The following is a 14,328-nucleotide window of genomic DNA, read 5'->3' on the forward strand; positions in this document are numbered from 1 at the left end:
GTACTATTATTATTGTAAAACATTCAAACAGAAAAATTATAAAAATGATAATAATGATCTGTATTTATTGGGTACTTACCATGAGGGGTACTAAGTGTTATGTACATTATTATGGCCTTTAGTTCTCTCTCTCTCTCTCTCTCTCTCTCTCTCATTCCCACACATGCATACACACACGTGCATACACATAACCCTGAGAGACTGGTCACCGCCATTTTATAAATGAGGGATTGAGGGCACCCGGAGCTTAAACAGCAACACAAAGCAATACAGCCAAAAAAGGAGCCGAGCTAGGATTGGAAACCAGGTCTTTTTAATTCCAAAGGGCCATGTGTTTTTAACCATTATAATTAAAATTGTCCGTAATACCAACACTCAAAGAAAAACATACTAGCTTTGATGTTTTTTGAGGTTTAAAAAAAACCCTTTGAAGAGGGATCAGATCATGTATACTTGTCAGATGAGCACTTTTTACAAAAATAATTTATTGTTGTTGCATATTATTCCATTTTATGCATGCACCATAACTTATTAAATGCATTCTACATTGGCAAACAAATTGAACATTTAGGCTGATTTAGGAGGCAATATAGTATAGTGATTAAGAACATGTATTCTGGAGGCAGACCGCCTGAGTTTGAAACCTATGGGTGTGATAAAGCTCTGTTTTTTTGTTTGTTTTCTTTTGTGCCTCACTATCCTCATTATTAAAATGGGGATATTTTGTGAGAAATAAAGGTGCCTTACTTATAATATATGCTGTATATAACTGTCAACTATTTCTATTATTATAAATGGCATTATAATGAGCATACTTTTGTATTTTCCAGATTTTCTTGAGATTAATACCAGTAATAAATGGTAATTATGTGAGGTGCTAACTAATCCTACTGTGGTAATCATCTCGCAATACATGTATGAAATCATCACGTATGTTTTACACTTTAAACTTACACAATGTTATATGTCAAATATATCTCAATAAAACTGGAAAAAAATACCAGAAGTAAAATTATTGAGTTAATGATCAACAAAATTTTAGGACTTTTGATAGTTAATACCAAACTGTCCTCCTAAAAGGTTTTTTTTAAAAAATCAATTTCCACTCTCATCAGTAGGGAATAAGTGACAGTTCCCCACACTCTGACAATACTGATTATTATTATTTTTTAAGTCTCTGCCAAGCTGAAGGACAAATTGTGAATTTTATTTCTAATGAGGTTAAACATCCTTTTATATGTTAATGGTGGTTTATATTTCTTTCCTTTGAGTATTTCATGATTCTTGTATTTCAGTATTTGTTTTTTCTTATTGGTTTGTGGAGATTCTTCAAATTGTAAAGATAAAAAACATGTAGAATTTCATACATATTGCAAATATTTTTCCTGGTTTGTTACTTGACTTTGCTTCTTTTTCTTCTTGCCATAAAGAAGCTCATATTTTTTATTTTATTTATTTATTTATTTAGCTGAGCCATCCTGCCACCTGTTGGCAGCTCAGCTCAGGCTGGGAATAAAAACGGCGACCTTGTTGCTCAGAGCTTGCACTCTTGAGCGAGCGCTTAAGCAGCTCATATTTTGATGTAATCAAATACACTAGTCTTTTTTTGTCTTGGTTTCTAACTTTGGTGTTGTCAATTAATTTTGACCAAGAACTGCTAACAGCTTTATTGAGGGTCCTTAGGAATTATAACTCTGGAGCTACAAACTTGGATAGAAACCCAAGGGGGAAAGAAAGAGACAGAGTTTATAAAGACAGAAAAAGGGGGGCTTCCGAAGGGTTTACACAAGTTGTTTTGAAAGAGCTGTGACTGGTATTGAATTGGCAAGCCAACTTACACTATGCTATACCTGAGTGTTGCTTATGTCTATTGCTAGGTGAAAATTTTATTTCTTAATAGGGAGTTCAGTCATGCAGAGCCAGTTCCAGGAACTGTATCAAGATGCAGCCATTGTAGTTTAGTCCAGTTCAAAAATTCAGTTTTACATGGAAGGGGTGTGTTGGCTCAGTTTCCTCTATTTTAGATTGCTTTCTTGACAGTATCAACTCCATTTTGCTGTTTTTCTTTCATAGTTCCCCCTTTTTATCAAGATCTTTCCTTAGAAAGCTTCGATGATCAATCATTAGGAAGCAAGTCTGGACCATCAATGAAAAAGCAACATTGATCCCCATCACCAGGCAGGCTCATTCCTGGTATGCCATGCCCCACATAGGAGGGAAAGCAGTTTTCTGAGTGTACAAAAGGAGAGTTTATGGCAATATCTGAGCAACAAGGAGGCTTGTCGGAAGCAGAGTTAAGTCACATAGTCCTCAGATCAAAAGCTCTTTAGTAGAGGTTGTCTCGGTCAGATTTATTCATGGTAACATATCTTGGCACTGGGCTACCATTATTCTGGCAGTGGCTATCAGTCGTTGGTTGAAGTACCTAGTAAGACACTTAATTAAGGTACCAAACAGTAGAAGCACAAAAACCAATATGATCATGGCCTGTAATACAGAACAAAGCCAGGTCCCTACTCCTGTAGGCAGCCAGCTAAATAAGTCTATCTAATCCCAATTTATAGGGTAATGCTCTGCTTAGTCAAGGATTTTATAGTTTATTTCAGAACCTCAAACTGTTGTATCAGTTGACCTGATATGCTGACATAGAAACAACATTCTTCTCCCAATAGCGCACAAGTAAGCATTGTTGGGGGGCTAACACAGAGCTCTGGGTTTGTAGTACTACCTCAGCCAGACTGTCATCATTTCTTGTTGTTCTTCAAGGGCAGTTACAGTAGCATTCTATGATTGTGCTACAAGAATAGAAAGATTTCTGTTAGACTTTTCTAATTCAGCTATTCCAAGCCAAGGAAGGAAAGCTCTAGAAAAGGTATGTCCAAAGCCTTGCTTATCTATTGGTTTCAAGTGGAAAGTGGACTGAAAAGACCATACCTGAAATCCCAGTTCCATTTTTGTTTTGTTTTGAAGCTTATGCACAAAAGAGCCTGGATTGGGGATAATGGCAGAGGAAGGGAGTCTTTCTGGTGACAGCATCAGGTAGTAACATAACAATACCATATCCACTTTACCATCAGGTTGGCAAGGTGACATATATGTGGGTCCCACATAAGAAATACCCATTACTCTCAAGTGAGAGCATGTAATTAGGCCCTTCAACCCAGACTCTGGGGGAAGTATAAAGTCCTATTTCTGAGGCAGGGATTTCATGTGCTCCATATACTGGATGATCATAATAGTCATCAATGCAGATATTAAATTCATCATATGAATTAACATGAGAGTGATTAAAGGAGGACTTGTGGTTTCTATATATTTGGGTCAGAATTGAAAGATTAGCATGGGTTTGGTTATTCCAAGTTTGGAGGCTGGTGTTACCTAAGAGATAAATTTCATTTATTTTCCACCAAATACCAGATTTTTTATCTAGTCCCCAAGTAGTATTCAAGATAAGGAGGACATCTGCTTTTTAGGATTGAATGGTGTTATTTCCTGAATTTCACCATATTAGAGAGGCATTATAAGAAGTAACATTGTAGGGCCGGCTGAGTGGCGCGATGGTTAAGAGCTGGCTTGGGACGCCAGAGGGCCAGTGACACTGCCCTCTACAGCTAAGATGCTGAACAACAGCTCAACCTGGAGCTGGGCTGCCAAGAGTTGTCGGGGATGGGTAGGCTGCAGCCCCTGTGGCAGTGGGTTACCATGGGCTACCATGTGTAGCCAGCATCCAGAGTGAGCGGCCAGCAGCTGCAGTGAGCAGCCGTCCAGAAGCCAGCGACTGATGTGCCTCGCCCGGGAAGAGCGCAATGATGGCGCCAACTTGGGCCAGTGTAGCAATGTCCTCCACAACTAGACTGAAGAACAAAAGGACAGCAACTTGGCTGTTCCCCTTCCCCAATTCCCCAGCGCTGTTTCCATCCCCCAATTCCCCAATAAAAATCTTTTAAAAAAAAAGAAGTTACATTGTAGTCACTTAAGGCCCATTGAGGTGTGAACTCAGGGTCATCTGAATTATACAAGAGTGTAGTTATACATTTTTCAAGAGCCAAAACCCAAGATTCTGCCTGAACTATTTATATTTTCAAAACAGATAGATTATAGGGCCGGCTGAGTGGCTCAGTTGGTTAAGAGCTCGCTCAAGAGTTTGAGCTCTGAGCAACAGCGGTTCAAGTCCCAGCCCGAGCTGAGCAGCCGCTGAGCAGCCGCTGAGCTGCCAACAGGTGGCAGGATGGCTCAGCTAAAAACAAACAAACAAACAAACAAACAAACAAAAAACAGATGGATTATAAAAAAGTCCAGATTGTATTTATGGGTTGGAGTGACCTTACAGATAGATTTGGCTATAGGAAGGCTGCATGTTCCATATGTCCAGTTAGGTTTTGTAAGCTTTCAAGGTTTAGGGGCCAAGTCACTAATTCTGGTTCATCAAGAGTATGGGTGCATATCAAACAGTCAGTTAAGTTGGCACTGTTGGATAATGGTTGGATAGTGGGAGTAAAAGGGTGCTGAAGGGCAAATAGGGTAGTCATTGCAGTAAGAAGACGTGAGAATCTGAGTATATTCATCTTGAAATTGGACTAAAGAGCAAAGACAAGGAAGGTTGTTTTCTCAAGAGTTTTGTTCAGACAAAAATTAGGTAATGATAGCAACAGATTCAGTAAATGAAACAAAGGTGTCAAAGGGAAGACCAAATATAAGGGTTGCTGGGTGGACTCATGTATGACTGGCCTGGTCCAGGGTCTTGGGAGAGCTGTCTACATCAGGTGTCGTCCGCTTCAATCCAGGAAGCAAAATTCTAGTGGTGGTCTTGAGTTGTTTAGAGATTTTCAGCTTAAGATCTTCAATAAGCTGAGATGACCACTCAGGTGTGGGTGTCCTTTTTAAATGAGAAACATGAATCCATAAGTCAATACCCTTAAGTTTAGTGGCACAAGGATTAGCTAGTAATACCTGATATGGCCCGAGATGGCATTTCCAACAGACATAATCTCTGGGTTGGAGATCATGATATTGTCTATCTCCTGGGAGCATGCTATGGAAAGATTGCTCTCTGAGCTGTGAGTTAGTCTTAAGGACCCTTGTAAGTTCTTTACAGTAGAGCAGGAGGTCTCCTTTCAACAGTGCAGTTCATACATTCCTTGATCTCATCGGTCTTCCGGTAATGATTTCAAAGGGAGACAGTCTATGTTTGCAGAAGGGAGTAGATCTTAGGTTGAGCAATACCAAGGGAAGAGCCTTATGCCAAGGCAGATTAAAAGTCTCTACAAGTTTTGCCATTTTGAGTTTTGATTATCCTATTAGTCCATTCTACAAGGCCAGAAAACTAGAGATAATAAACACAATGGAAATATTGCAAAATCAGCCAGATCTTACCAACACATTATATAATTTGTCCTTTGAAAGGAGTTCCTTTGGTCGCAATGGAGCTCTGACAGGATTCTCCAAGGGGGGGGAGATTTTTCCTAGGAGTAGTCTACATATTGCTGAGACTGTGGCTCTGCAGCATGGGAGTGCTTCCACCCGATGAGAAACATACAAATCGTTACTAACACACATTGATACCCTTGAGGAGGGGGCAACTAAATAAAGTCCATTTGCCACACCTCAAAGGGTCCAAAAAAAAGGGAGTTTTACAGAATTACAGTTTCTTTTTAGATACCTTATAGCTCTTTTTCCTAGTTTTCAAAGGAAGTGAAGGTTATATTCAAGGGATGCTTCAGAGGGTGAGCAGAGAAGGAGGTCATCCACATAGAGTAAAAGGGTGGACTGGTAAGTGAATTACATATCTGCCTTTAAAATTTGGGAAAAGTAAATCAGACTTTCAGTGCAGCTCTGAGGCATTACTGTCCAAGTATATTGTCCTTCCCATGTGAAAGCACATAAAAATTAGCTTTCAGGATCAACAGGAATGCTAAAAAAAAAACAAAAAAAACCTAACTAACACTACAAAGAGCTATAACTGAAGAGAATTTACTATTTGGTGATATGGTTGAGAGTAAGGTATGAGAGTTAGGCCCAACTGAGTGCCTAGGCACATTATTTATGGCTCTTAACTCTTGAACAAATCTCCATCCCCTCCTGAAGGTTGTTTTTTTGTTTTAACAGGAAAGACAGGAGTATTACATGGGCTCATGCAAGGAAAGATGAGGTCTTGTCTGAGATGTTCCTCAATGAAAGTTTTGATTCCTTGAATGGCCTCTGCCTTTAGAGGGTATTGATGGATGTCGGGCAGAGGTTTATTTTTGTCAATCTGAATTTTCATTGCTGGTGTGGAATGAATGCACATTTCACGATGTTGGTGGCATTATTTGACCAGTGTTCATTTGAAATGGAATAAAAAAGAGAGTTTGGGTCAATTAAGGGTGATCAAAAAAATGGGAATAGTTATGGATGAGTCCATAGACAAGTCTCTCCTGGAGGTCATTAGTTAAAAGCTCAAGATGTGGGCCGGCTGAGTGGCGCGTTGGTTAAGAGTTGCCTTGGGATGCCAGCTCTGAGAAAGAGGGCCCCGGTTCGGATCCCACATAGAGGGCCAGTGATGCTGCGCCCTCTACAGCTAAGATGGTGAACAATACCTCGACCTGGACCTGGGCTGCTGTGAGTCACCAGCGAAGGTGTAGGCTGCAGTAGGGCTGGCCGGCAGCTGGCGTGTGCTTTTGTGAGCTGCTGTGAGCCGCCGTGAGCGGCTGTCCAATGGCCAGGGACCGACTGCCTCACCCGGGAAGAGCGCAATGATCACAATACCAACATGGGCCAGTGAAGCAATGTCCTCCACAACTAGACTGAAGAACAAAAGGACAGCAACTTGTCTGTTCCCCTTTCCCAATTCCCCAACACTGTTCCCTCCCCCAATTCCCCAATAAAAATATTTTTTTTAAAAAGCTCAAGGTGTAAGCATACTTCCCCCTTTTGAGAGAAGAAAACATGGGTTTGTACTTCAAGACAGTCTCATCCTAGGAGATGAATAGAGGCAGAGGGAACTAAAAAAAATTGATGGGTTTCTTGAAAAGGTCCAAGATGAAAAGGAATCAGAAGAGATTTGGAGACAGTTATGTGTTGTTTGGAAACTCCTACCATTTGTATGGTTTCAGTACTCCAAGGAAGAGAAATGGAAGCTGGTGGGGCTAAGAACCGATAAGGGGGCTCCAATATTCAACAGGTCTGTAGTTATCGCATTCCTAATAGATCAATCTTTCCTAAGGAATTAGTTAGGAACATGGGGAGGTTCCCTTTTTGATCCTTGGCGCAAACTCACTAATGAGAAAACTTTGGTTGAATCCCTAAGGGGGAGACACAGGAGGCTGTTGGCCTTGTAATTGCCTTCTGAGCTCTAAACAATCTTTTCCTCAATACCCAGGCTTTTTTTTGCAATAATTACAAAACCCTTTAAATGGTGGCTTGCCTTCGGGATCCTGAGAGGTGGATTTAGCCATCAATTGTTATAGATGGTAGGTTTATTCATTACTTGTGTTGACTGAATTTGGGAATTTAGGGCTTATGTAGCTTCTGTTTTGGTATCTTTTTAGATAGCTCAGGAGAGTTGATTGGCATAGTTTCCTAAATCATGGGTGTGCATGGTGGCCCAAGTAGGTTGTAATTTTTTTAAGGTGTTATTCAAGTTTGTCTTGTAGACCCTCAACAAAAGATGAATTAAAAAGCGCTGAGGTGTCATCACTGAGTTCATCTACACTGGACTAGTGTTTAAAAACTTTTCCAAATCTATCATAATAATTAAAAACAATTTCATCAGGTTTTTTAACATGTTTTAGAATTTCCTTCCAATCAGTAACCCAAGGGAAAGCCTCAGGTATCTTTTCATGAAGCAGTTTAGCCAGCTTTGAGACTTCGTTCATAGCTTTTTGTCCTCTACGGAAGAAGTCGTTAATAGTCTTTCCATCTCACCTTGTCTATCCATTCTCTAGCATGTCCTTCTACTAGCATGTGGATAAGCTGATAGAGGTCAGAGAATCCTGGCTCATATGTTTGGATAGTGAGCATAAATTCTCTAGCAAACCCAATGGGGTCCTCTTTGGGATTAGGGAAATACTTAGCAATGGCACGGAGTTCAGCTTTAGTGAATGAGATATAAGAAATAAGGGGCTCTTATCCTGGGCTAGGCTCATTCAATGGCTTGACTTTAAATGGGGTAGGAAGAGTAGGGGGTGTCTAATGGAGCCTCAAGTTCATATTATAAGAAGGAGTTCAGTGAGTGAAGGCTAAAGAGGGAGAGGAAAGGCAGGAAGCAAAGGAGCAGAAGGTGTAGATAAGCAGACATCAGATGAACATTTAGAAGTTTCTCAAATTTAGTAAGCCTCTGAGATAACTCAGAATTTGCTTTGGTTAATTTAGGATTTGTGTTTTTGAGTGAAGTAGTTTTTGAATCACTTATAGATTTGGAGGCCTCAAAATGTCAATTAAAATATGCTTCCTATAAGGTTGCTTAGTTTTGTAGCCTTCTTCCAATTGACTGTGGAGATAGACTAAATTAGGGATTCCAAAAGAGCCCTAGTTGGCTAGTTTAACTGTAAACTGTCCTGAGTAATTATGGTCCAGCAAGATAGAAATTTGCAAGACAGGAGGGCCTGTAATTTTTGTACATAGGTCCAGCACAAGTTCCAGAAGGTGGCTGTTCAGCAGCCATTCCTTTAGAAAGTGAACGTCTTATTTTTCAAAAGAGTAATTACTCACCACACAGGCGTTTTAAGTTCTGTAGACAAAAAAGCTGGCAACAGAGGATGCCCAAATAGAGCCTGAACCTCAACCAAGGTGGGAGGTTCAGTTCCAGGAGGACTTACCACAATAATCTGGGACCACTGGGAAGGGAAGATGATAGAGTGCAATAGACTCTTGTTGGTACCTTACTCAAACCAATGGAGGCACCGGAAGTGGAGGCAAGTCACTCTGGATCCCACTCCTCTGACACCATGTAATATCAATCAATTTTGATCAAGAACTGCAAAGCAAACAGAAGCTTTATTTGGGGTCTTTAGGAATTGCAATTGTGGACACACAGATTTAGGCAGAAACCCAACTGGGTTTGGAGGGGAAAAGAAAGACAGAGAGTTTCTAAAAACTGGAAAAGGGGGGCTTGCAAATGGGTTACACAAGTTGTTTTGAAAGAGCTGTGATTGGTGTTGGCAAGCCGACTTACATTGTGCTATATATACATGATTGATTGATTGCTTATGTCTATTGATAGGTGAAAAATTTATCTCTTAATAGAGATTTCAGTGATGCAGACCCAGTTCCAGGAACTGTATCAGGATGCAGCCATTTGTGGTTTAGCCCACTTGAAAAGTTCAATTTCATATGGAGGGGGTGTGTTAGCTCAGCTTCCTGGAGGCTCCTGGCTCCATTTTAGGTTGCTTTCTTGACATTATCAACTCCATTTTGCTGTTTTTCTTTCACAGTGTCACGTCAAAAAAGGCCTTCTCCATTCAGAGACTATAAAAAGATTTAGGAAATATTACAAAAAGAGCTTTCCAAAGATGTGTAGCTTTGCAACAGATGTTAGATCTGGCTTTTTGAATATAGTAAAACCTTGGATTGTGAGTAACTTGGCTTGCAAGTGTTCTACAAGATGAGCAAACATTTCTATTAGGTTGGTGCAAAAGTAATGGCAAACACCGCTATTACGTTTGCACCAACCTAATAATACATTTTAACTTGGTAAATGAGCGATGTCTTGCAATACGAGTAGTTTGTTTCCGGAATGAATTATGCTGACAAACTGAGGTATTACTGTACTTTTATAAGCAGCACTCTTTTAAGGATGGGGATTAGAGGGAAAGCACCAAGGCAAATCATACTTGTGTTTTTTTCTATCTCATTCATCCCCGTAGCCCATTTCTATTCTGGTAATATCAGGTTTAAATGAATAGTAAAGATTGCCATAAAACAAAAATTTAAATCATTGAAATACAGACTAAAAGGACAGAACAAAATGGGGATAGTTGGATAGGGAACTCACCAATTTTCTGTATAATGTTTCTTCTGTGAGACACGCATAAATTATATACATCCACAGAACCATCAACAGTAAGAACCTAGAAATATTATTCTACCTCCACAGAGCCAAGCAGACTACAACACTAAAATGTCTATATTCAAATGCAAGCTAACATGAAGAAAATAAAACATTAATGGCACATCAGGTTAATGTAGAAGAAACACTAAGACACCCTGAAGCACAATTACAATGTGAAGTCACAGGGATAGTCACATGCTGGAGTGCTAGCATCAGTTTGCTTCCTTTGGATCACTGGCTTTGGACAGAATGTGTGGTAAAGACAGCAATTATACAATAGCCTCCCTTACCTGTGATTTCAATTTTCAGTTTCAGGTACCTATGGTCAACCATGATCCCAAAATATTAAATGGAAAATTCCAGAAATAAACAATTCATAAGTTTTAAATTGTGCACCATTCTGAGTAGTATGATGAAATCTCACACTGTCCTGCTCCATCCTGCCAGGGACACGAATCATCCCTTTGTCCAGTGTATCCACACTGTATAATGCGACCTGCCCATTAGTCACTTAGTAGCCATCTAAGTGATCAGATTGACTGTCATGGTATGTCGAGAACCAGCTCGACAGCCGGAGCACCTGGGTGATCAGGCTAGGAGCCCACCAAACAGTCCCTGAACAGGACTGGTTAATGTGAGGAATTGAGAAAAGAAAGAGATGGCACAGACACCAAAGTTGGGATTAGGAGGTTCACGAACTGCTGAAGGCAGAGAGTAACAACGTTTATTAAATGTGTACTGGTTATATAGAGAGCAATATCCTCTTTTGTCGGGAACGATTCCCTTAGCTAAGCATAGGGGATTTGGTAGGGGGTTTTGGGGAATGAGAAACCAATGTCCCTGACGTAAGGGTTTGGAAGGGAGATAATCTCTTAGCAACAATTTATATAATTACACAGCACAGACTAATGATATATTTTAAGGTAGGTTAAACTGAGGCAAATAGCAACTGTCAGCAAGTCCATGGTGGAAAGTCCCCAAGTTCATAAGCCCATAGACAGTGACATCTGAGGGTCTGGTGGTTTCAGTTCAGGAACTTCTGCTTTTCCATGGCACAGGAGATGAACGGGGCGTTGCTGGGTTACATGTTTTTCCAGCAGTTCCCCTTCTGCTGTTCACCCAACATGAAGTTTTATAGCTTTTTTCTAAGTACACAGAACATGGGGGTCTGCAGCCACCTGCCATTCTCAACTTGCAGTCAGCTTGTATTCTCACTACTTCTCAAATGGCTCCCAACAATGGTATTGCAGTGCTTGTGTTCACATAACCCTATTTTACTTAATAATGGCCCCAAAGCATAAGAGCAGTGGTGCTGATAATTCAGATATGCCAAAGAGAAGACATAAAGTGCTTCCTTGAAGTGAATAGGTATGTATGTATAGGAAAAAAACATAGTATATATAGTGTTCAATACTATTCATAGTTTCAGACATCCACTGGAGGTGTTAGAACATATCCCCCCCAGACAAGGGGGGAACAACTGTAGTTCAAGTCTCTGCTGACAGTGACGATGGCTACAAACCCGTTTTACAGTTAAGAGAACTGAGGCTCAATGTCAGAAACAGTGGCAAAGCTAGGGTTTTAATTCAGGTTGGAGACTCTTACTATATTTACTGCCTTATAGAATACCCAATTTTAGCTTAGCTGTAGGGAAGGGGAGTAAGAATAAATTAGTAGGAATGTGAGGAATACAGAAGAATGAGAAGAGTTTAAAAGAGTGACTTTTAAGTGCTGATTGTCATCCATGAATGGATACAATCAATTTAGTAGGCTGTGATCAACATTTTTAAAGGAAATAAGACAGAATAAAATAGAGAATATCCAAGTGTACTGCACACAGTAGTGAGTCCTCACTTAAAATTGTCAACAGATTCTGTGACTTTAAGCCAAACAACATATAACGAAACCAATTTTACCACAGGCTAATTGATACAAACAAGAGTTAAGTTCCTAAGGCACCTCATCAACATTATAACACAATGATGTTATTCGAGGACCTGCTGTATTGTTACACGTAAGTGTGTGTGCCTTTTGTACTAGAGTCCTGATATAACACATATTTCTTACTGTGGGTCTTCTTTTTTTTTTGCCACTTGTTTATTTACCCTGCATTTTCATTTTCATTTTTTCCAGTTTTATTAGGGTATAATTGATAAGAAAAAGTATAAAACTTTTTGAAAACATGAAGATCAAGGGTATAGTACTATGAAGACAAAGGAAGTAAATGAAAGAATGGTAGATTTTTTTTAGGAACTACTACACATGAACATTTTGGTTACTTGGAGAAAAAAAGAACCCTGATGCTTTATTATATTTTAAAATTATTACTAATCCTACTATATACCATTGCTCCAGAAATCTGAAACCATATCCAAACAGTAAAATATGCTTGCTTTACAGTTGTACATACTCTTACCTCACTTATATTTGAATCTGTTATCTGTCCCTGCAGGCTCATTATTTTAATCAGTCTATCTTTTATGTTGGGAGGCAAAGGCTTAATGTCTGTGATATATCTGGAAATATTCTTCATGAAGCACCAAAGGCATCTGAAATACAAATACGATATAGTAAATTATACTGTACCAGAACTGATTCTTAATATTTGTTTAATGCTGTTTGTTAGTACTTAGCCCTTTCATAAAGAGGATGTACATTTATACTAATATTTACAACTTAAACTTTGTAAGATTCAAAAGCTTAGTCTGGACTCAGTTATTTACAAGTTGCTCTTCCTCTGAGAAGAGCGATTTTTTTTTATTCTAAATGATACATTTATTTAGAATGATTAAGCACTCTCTGATTACTTGAGTATTCAATAAGGCAATTTCTAATTACTTTAAGAATGCTTTACTTTAAATTATTGCATAGATAGAAGAATGGGGTAATTTTCTAAATTATTGCATCTAATTAAATAATAATGATAATAATAAATATTATTCTTAAAGCAAATACATAAATATATTCATAAAAAAACCCATTACCTTGGAAAAGTAACCTAGAAAACTGGAGTTTATATTGCCACCCCCTGCTCATTTTTTTTTTTATTGTTAGTTTCAGGTGTACAGAACAATGCAATAATTATCCTTTTCACCCTCACAAAGTAACAACCCCCCTCGCCCCTCTGTTGCCCTCCCCGCCGATATCATGCTTATCTATTACAATTCCATTGATTCCATTCCTGCTCTCTATTCCATGTCCCGAGACTATATGTATATATAATTATAGTTGACACACAATATTATTCAACATCAGCTTCAGAAATACAGTGCGGTGGTCAGGCCTCTACACCGACTATGAAGTGGTCTCCCCAACAGGACATGAGTCCATCTGGCCCCCTAAGAAATATTTACAACATTATTGATTATATTCCTCAGACTGTCTTTTTCTATCCCTGAGGCCATATTGTAATTGCCAATTTGTATTGTCTCATCCCTTCCCCTTCTCTTTCATCCCCACCCCCTCCCAACTAACAACCCTCAGTTCTTCCTCTGTGTCTGTGAGACTACCTCCATCCACTAGAAGAGTAATTTTTAACTGCTGTGATTTTTAAACTTTTTTCTCAGCATACCTTATTTTCTAAAATGCATTCTAAATGACAAAAAAAAATTGTTTTTTTTAAGTTAGTCTCTCTAATTTCTAAGACACACGATTTCAGCCATATATTCCTAAATAAACATTAAACTAGGCACTACTAATTGACAAGTTTTATCTGTTAATCTATCAATCTTGTTTTCATTATTTTTCTTAAAAACTATGCAGATAGGGGAATCACTAGAGAAAGAACTATAACCACAAAGATTCCACAAATAGTACAAATCACAGAAATAGCAAACTTAGTGCCAGAATTGTACCCAAGACACATATAACCAACATATCTCATATGTGGCCTGAAATTCCAACTATCTGAGAAACTCACACTTTAAACAAATAAATATAAATCTTATTTAATTTCTGCTTACAAATATACCCACATACATTCGTACATAATTTTACATTTATGAATAAATGTGGGCATAAATTTGAATTTCTTTTTTAGGACAATCTTTATTTTTTCTTTTCCTCTTTTGGTTGCCTCGGTCTTTCCCTCTCTTATCCTTCCCCCTTCCATTAGTTTAATTCTTTGCACTAACTTAGTGTACCGTATTTGCCGGCGTATAAGACGATTTTTTGGTCCTGAAAAATATGCCTCCAAGTGGGGGGTCGTCTTATATGCCAGGTACACTTCAGATAGACTGCCCATAGTGCTTGCCCCGTGCCATAGTGGCCTCCCGATGCCCGCCCACTTCATTCCACATACC

General features: G+C 39.0%; 1 protein-coding gene across 1 annotated transcript in view; it reads right to left on the bottom strand.

Annotated features, from left to right (window-relative positions):
* AMN1 (antagonist of mitotic exit network 1 homolog) overlaps positions 1 to 14,328 on the bottom strand; it is a 57,027-nt gene that overhangs the window by 24,586 nt on the left and 18,113 nt on the right. Inside the window, exon 2 of the mRNA XM_019624964.1 lies at positions 12,444 to 12,576. Coding sequence (XP_019480509.1) covers positions 12,444 to 12,576 — 133 coding nt within the window. The remainder of the gene's footprint in view (positions 1 to 12,443; positions 12,577 to 14,328) is intronic.

This window comes from Hipposideros armiger, unplaced genomic scaffold, assembly GCF_001890085.2.
Source record: "Hipposideros armiger isolate ML-2016 unplaced genomic scaffold, ASM189008v1 scaffold_610, whole genome shotgun sequence".
NCBI lineage: Eukaryota > Metazoa > Chordata > Mammalia > Chiroptera > Hipposideridae > Hipposideros > Hipposideros armiger.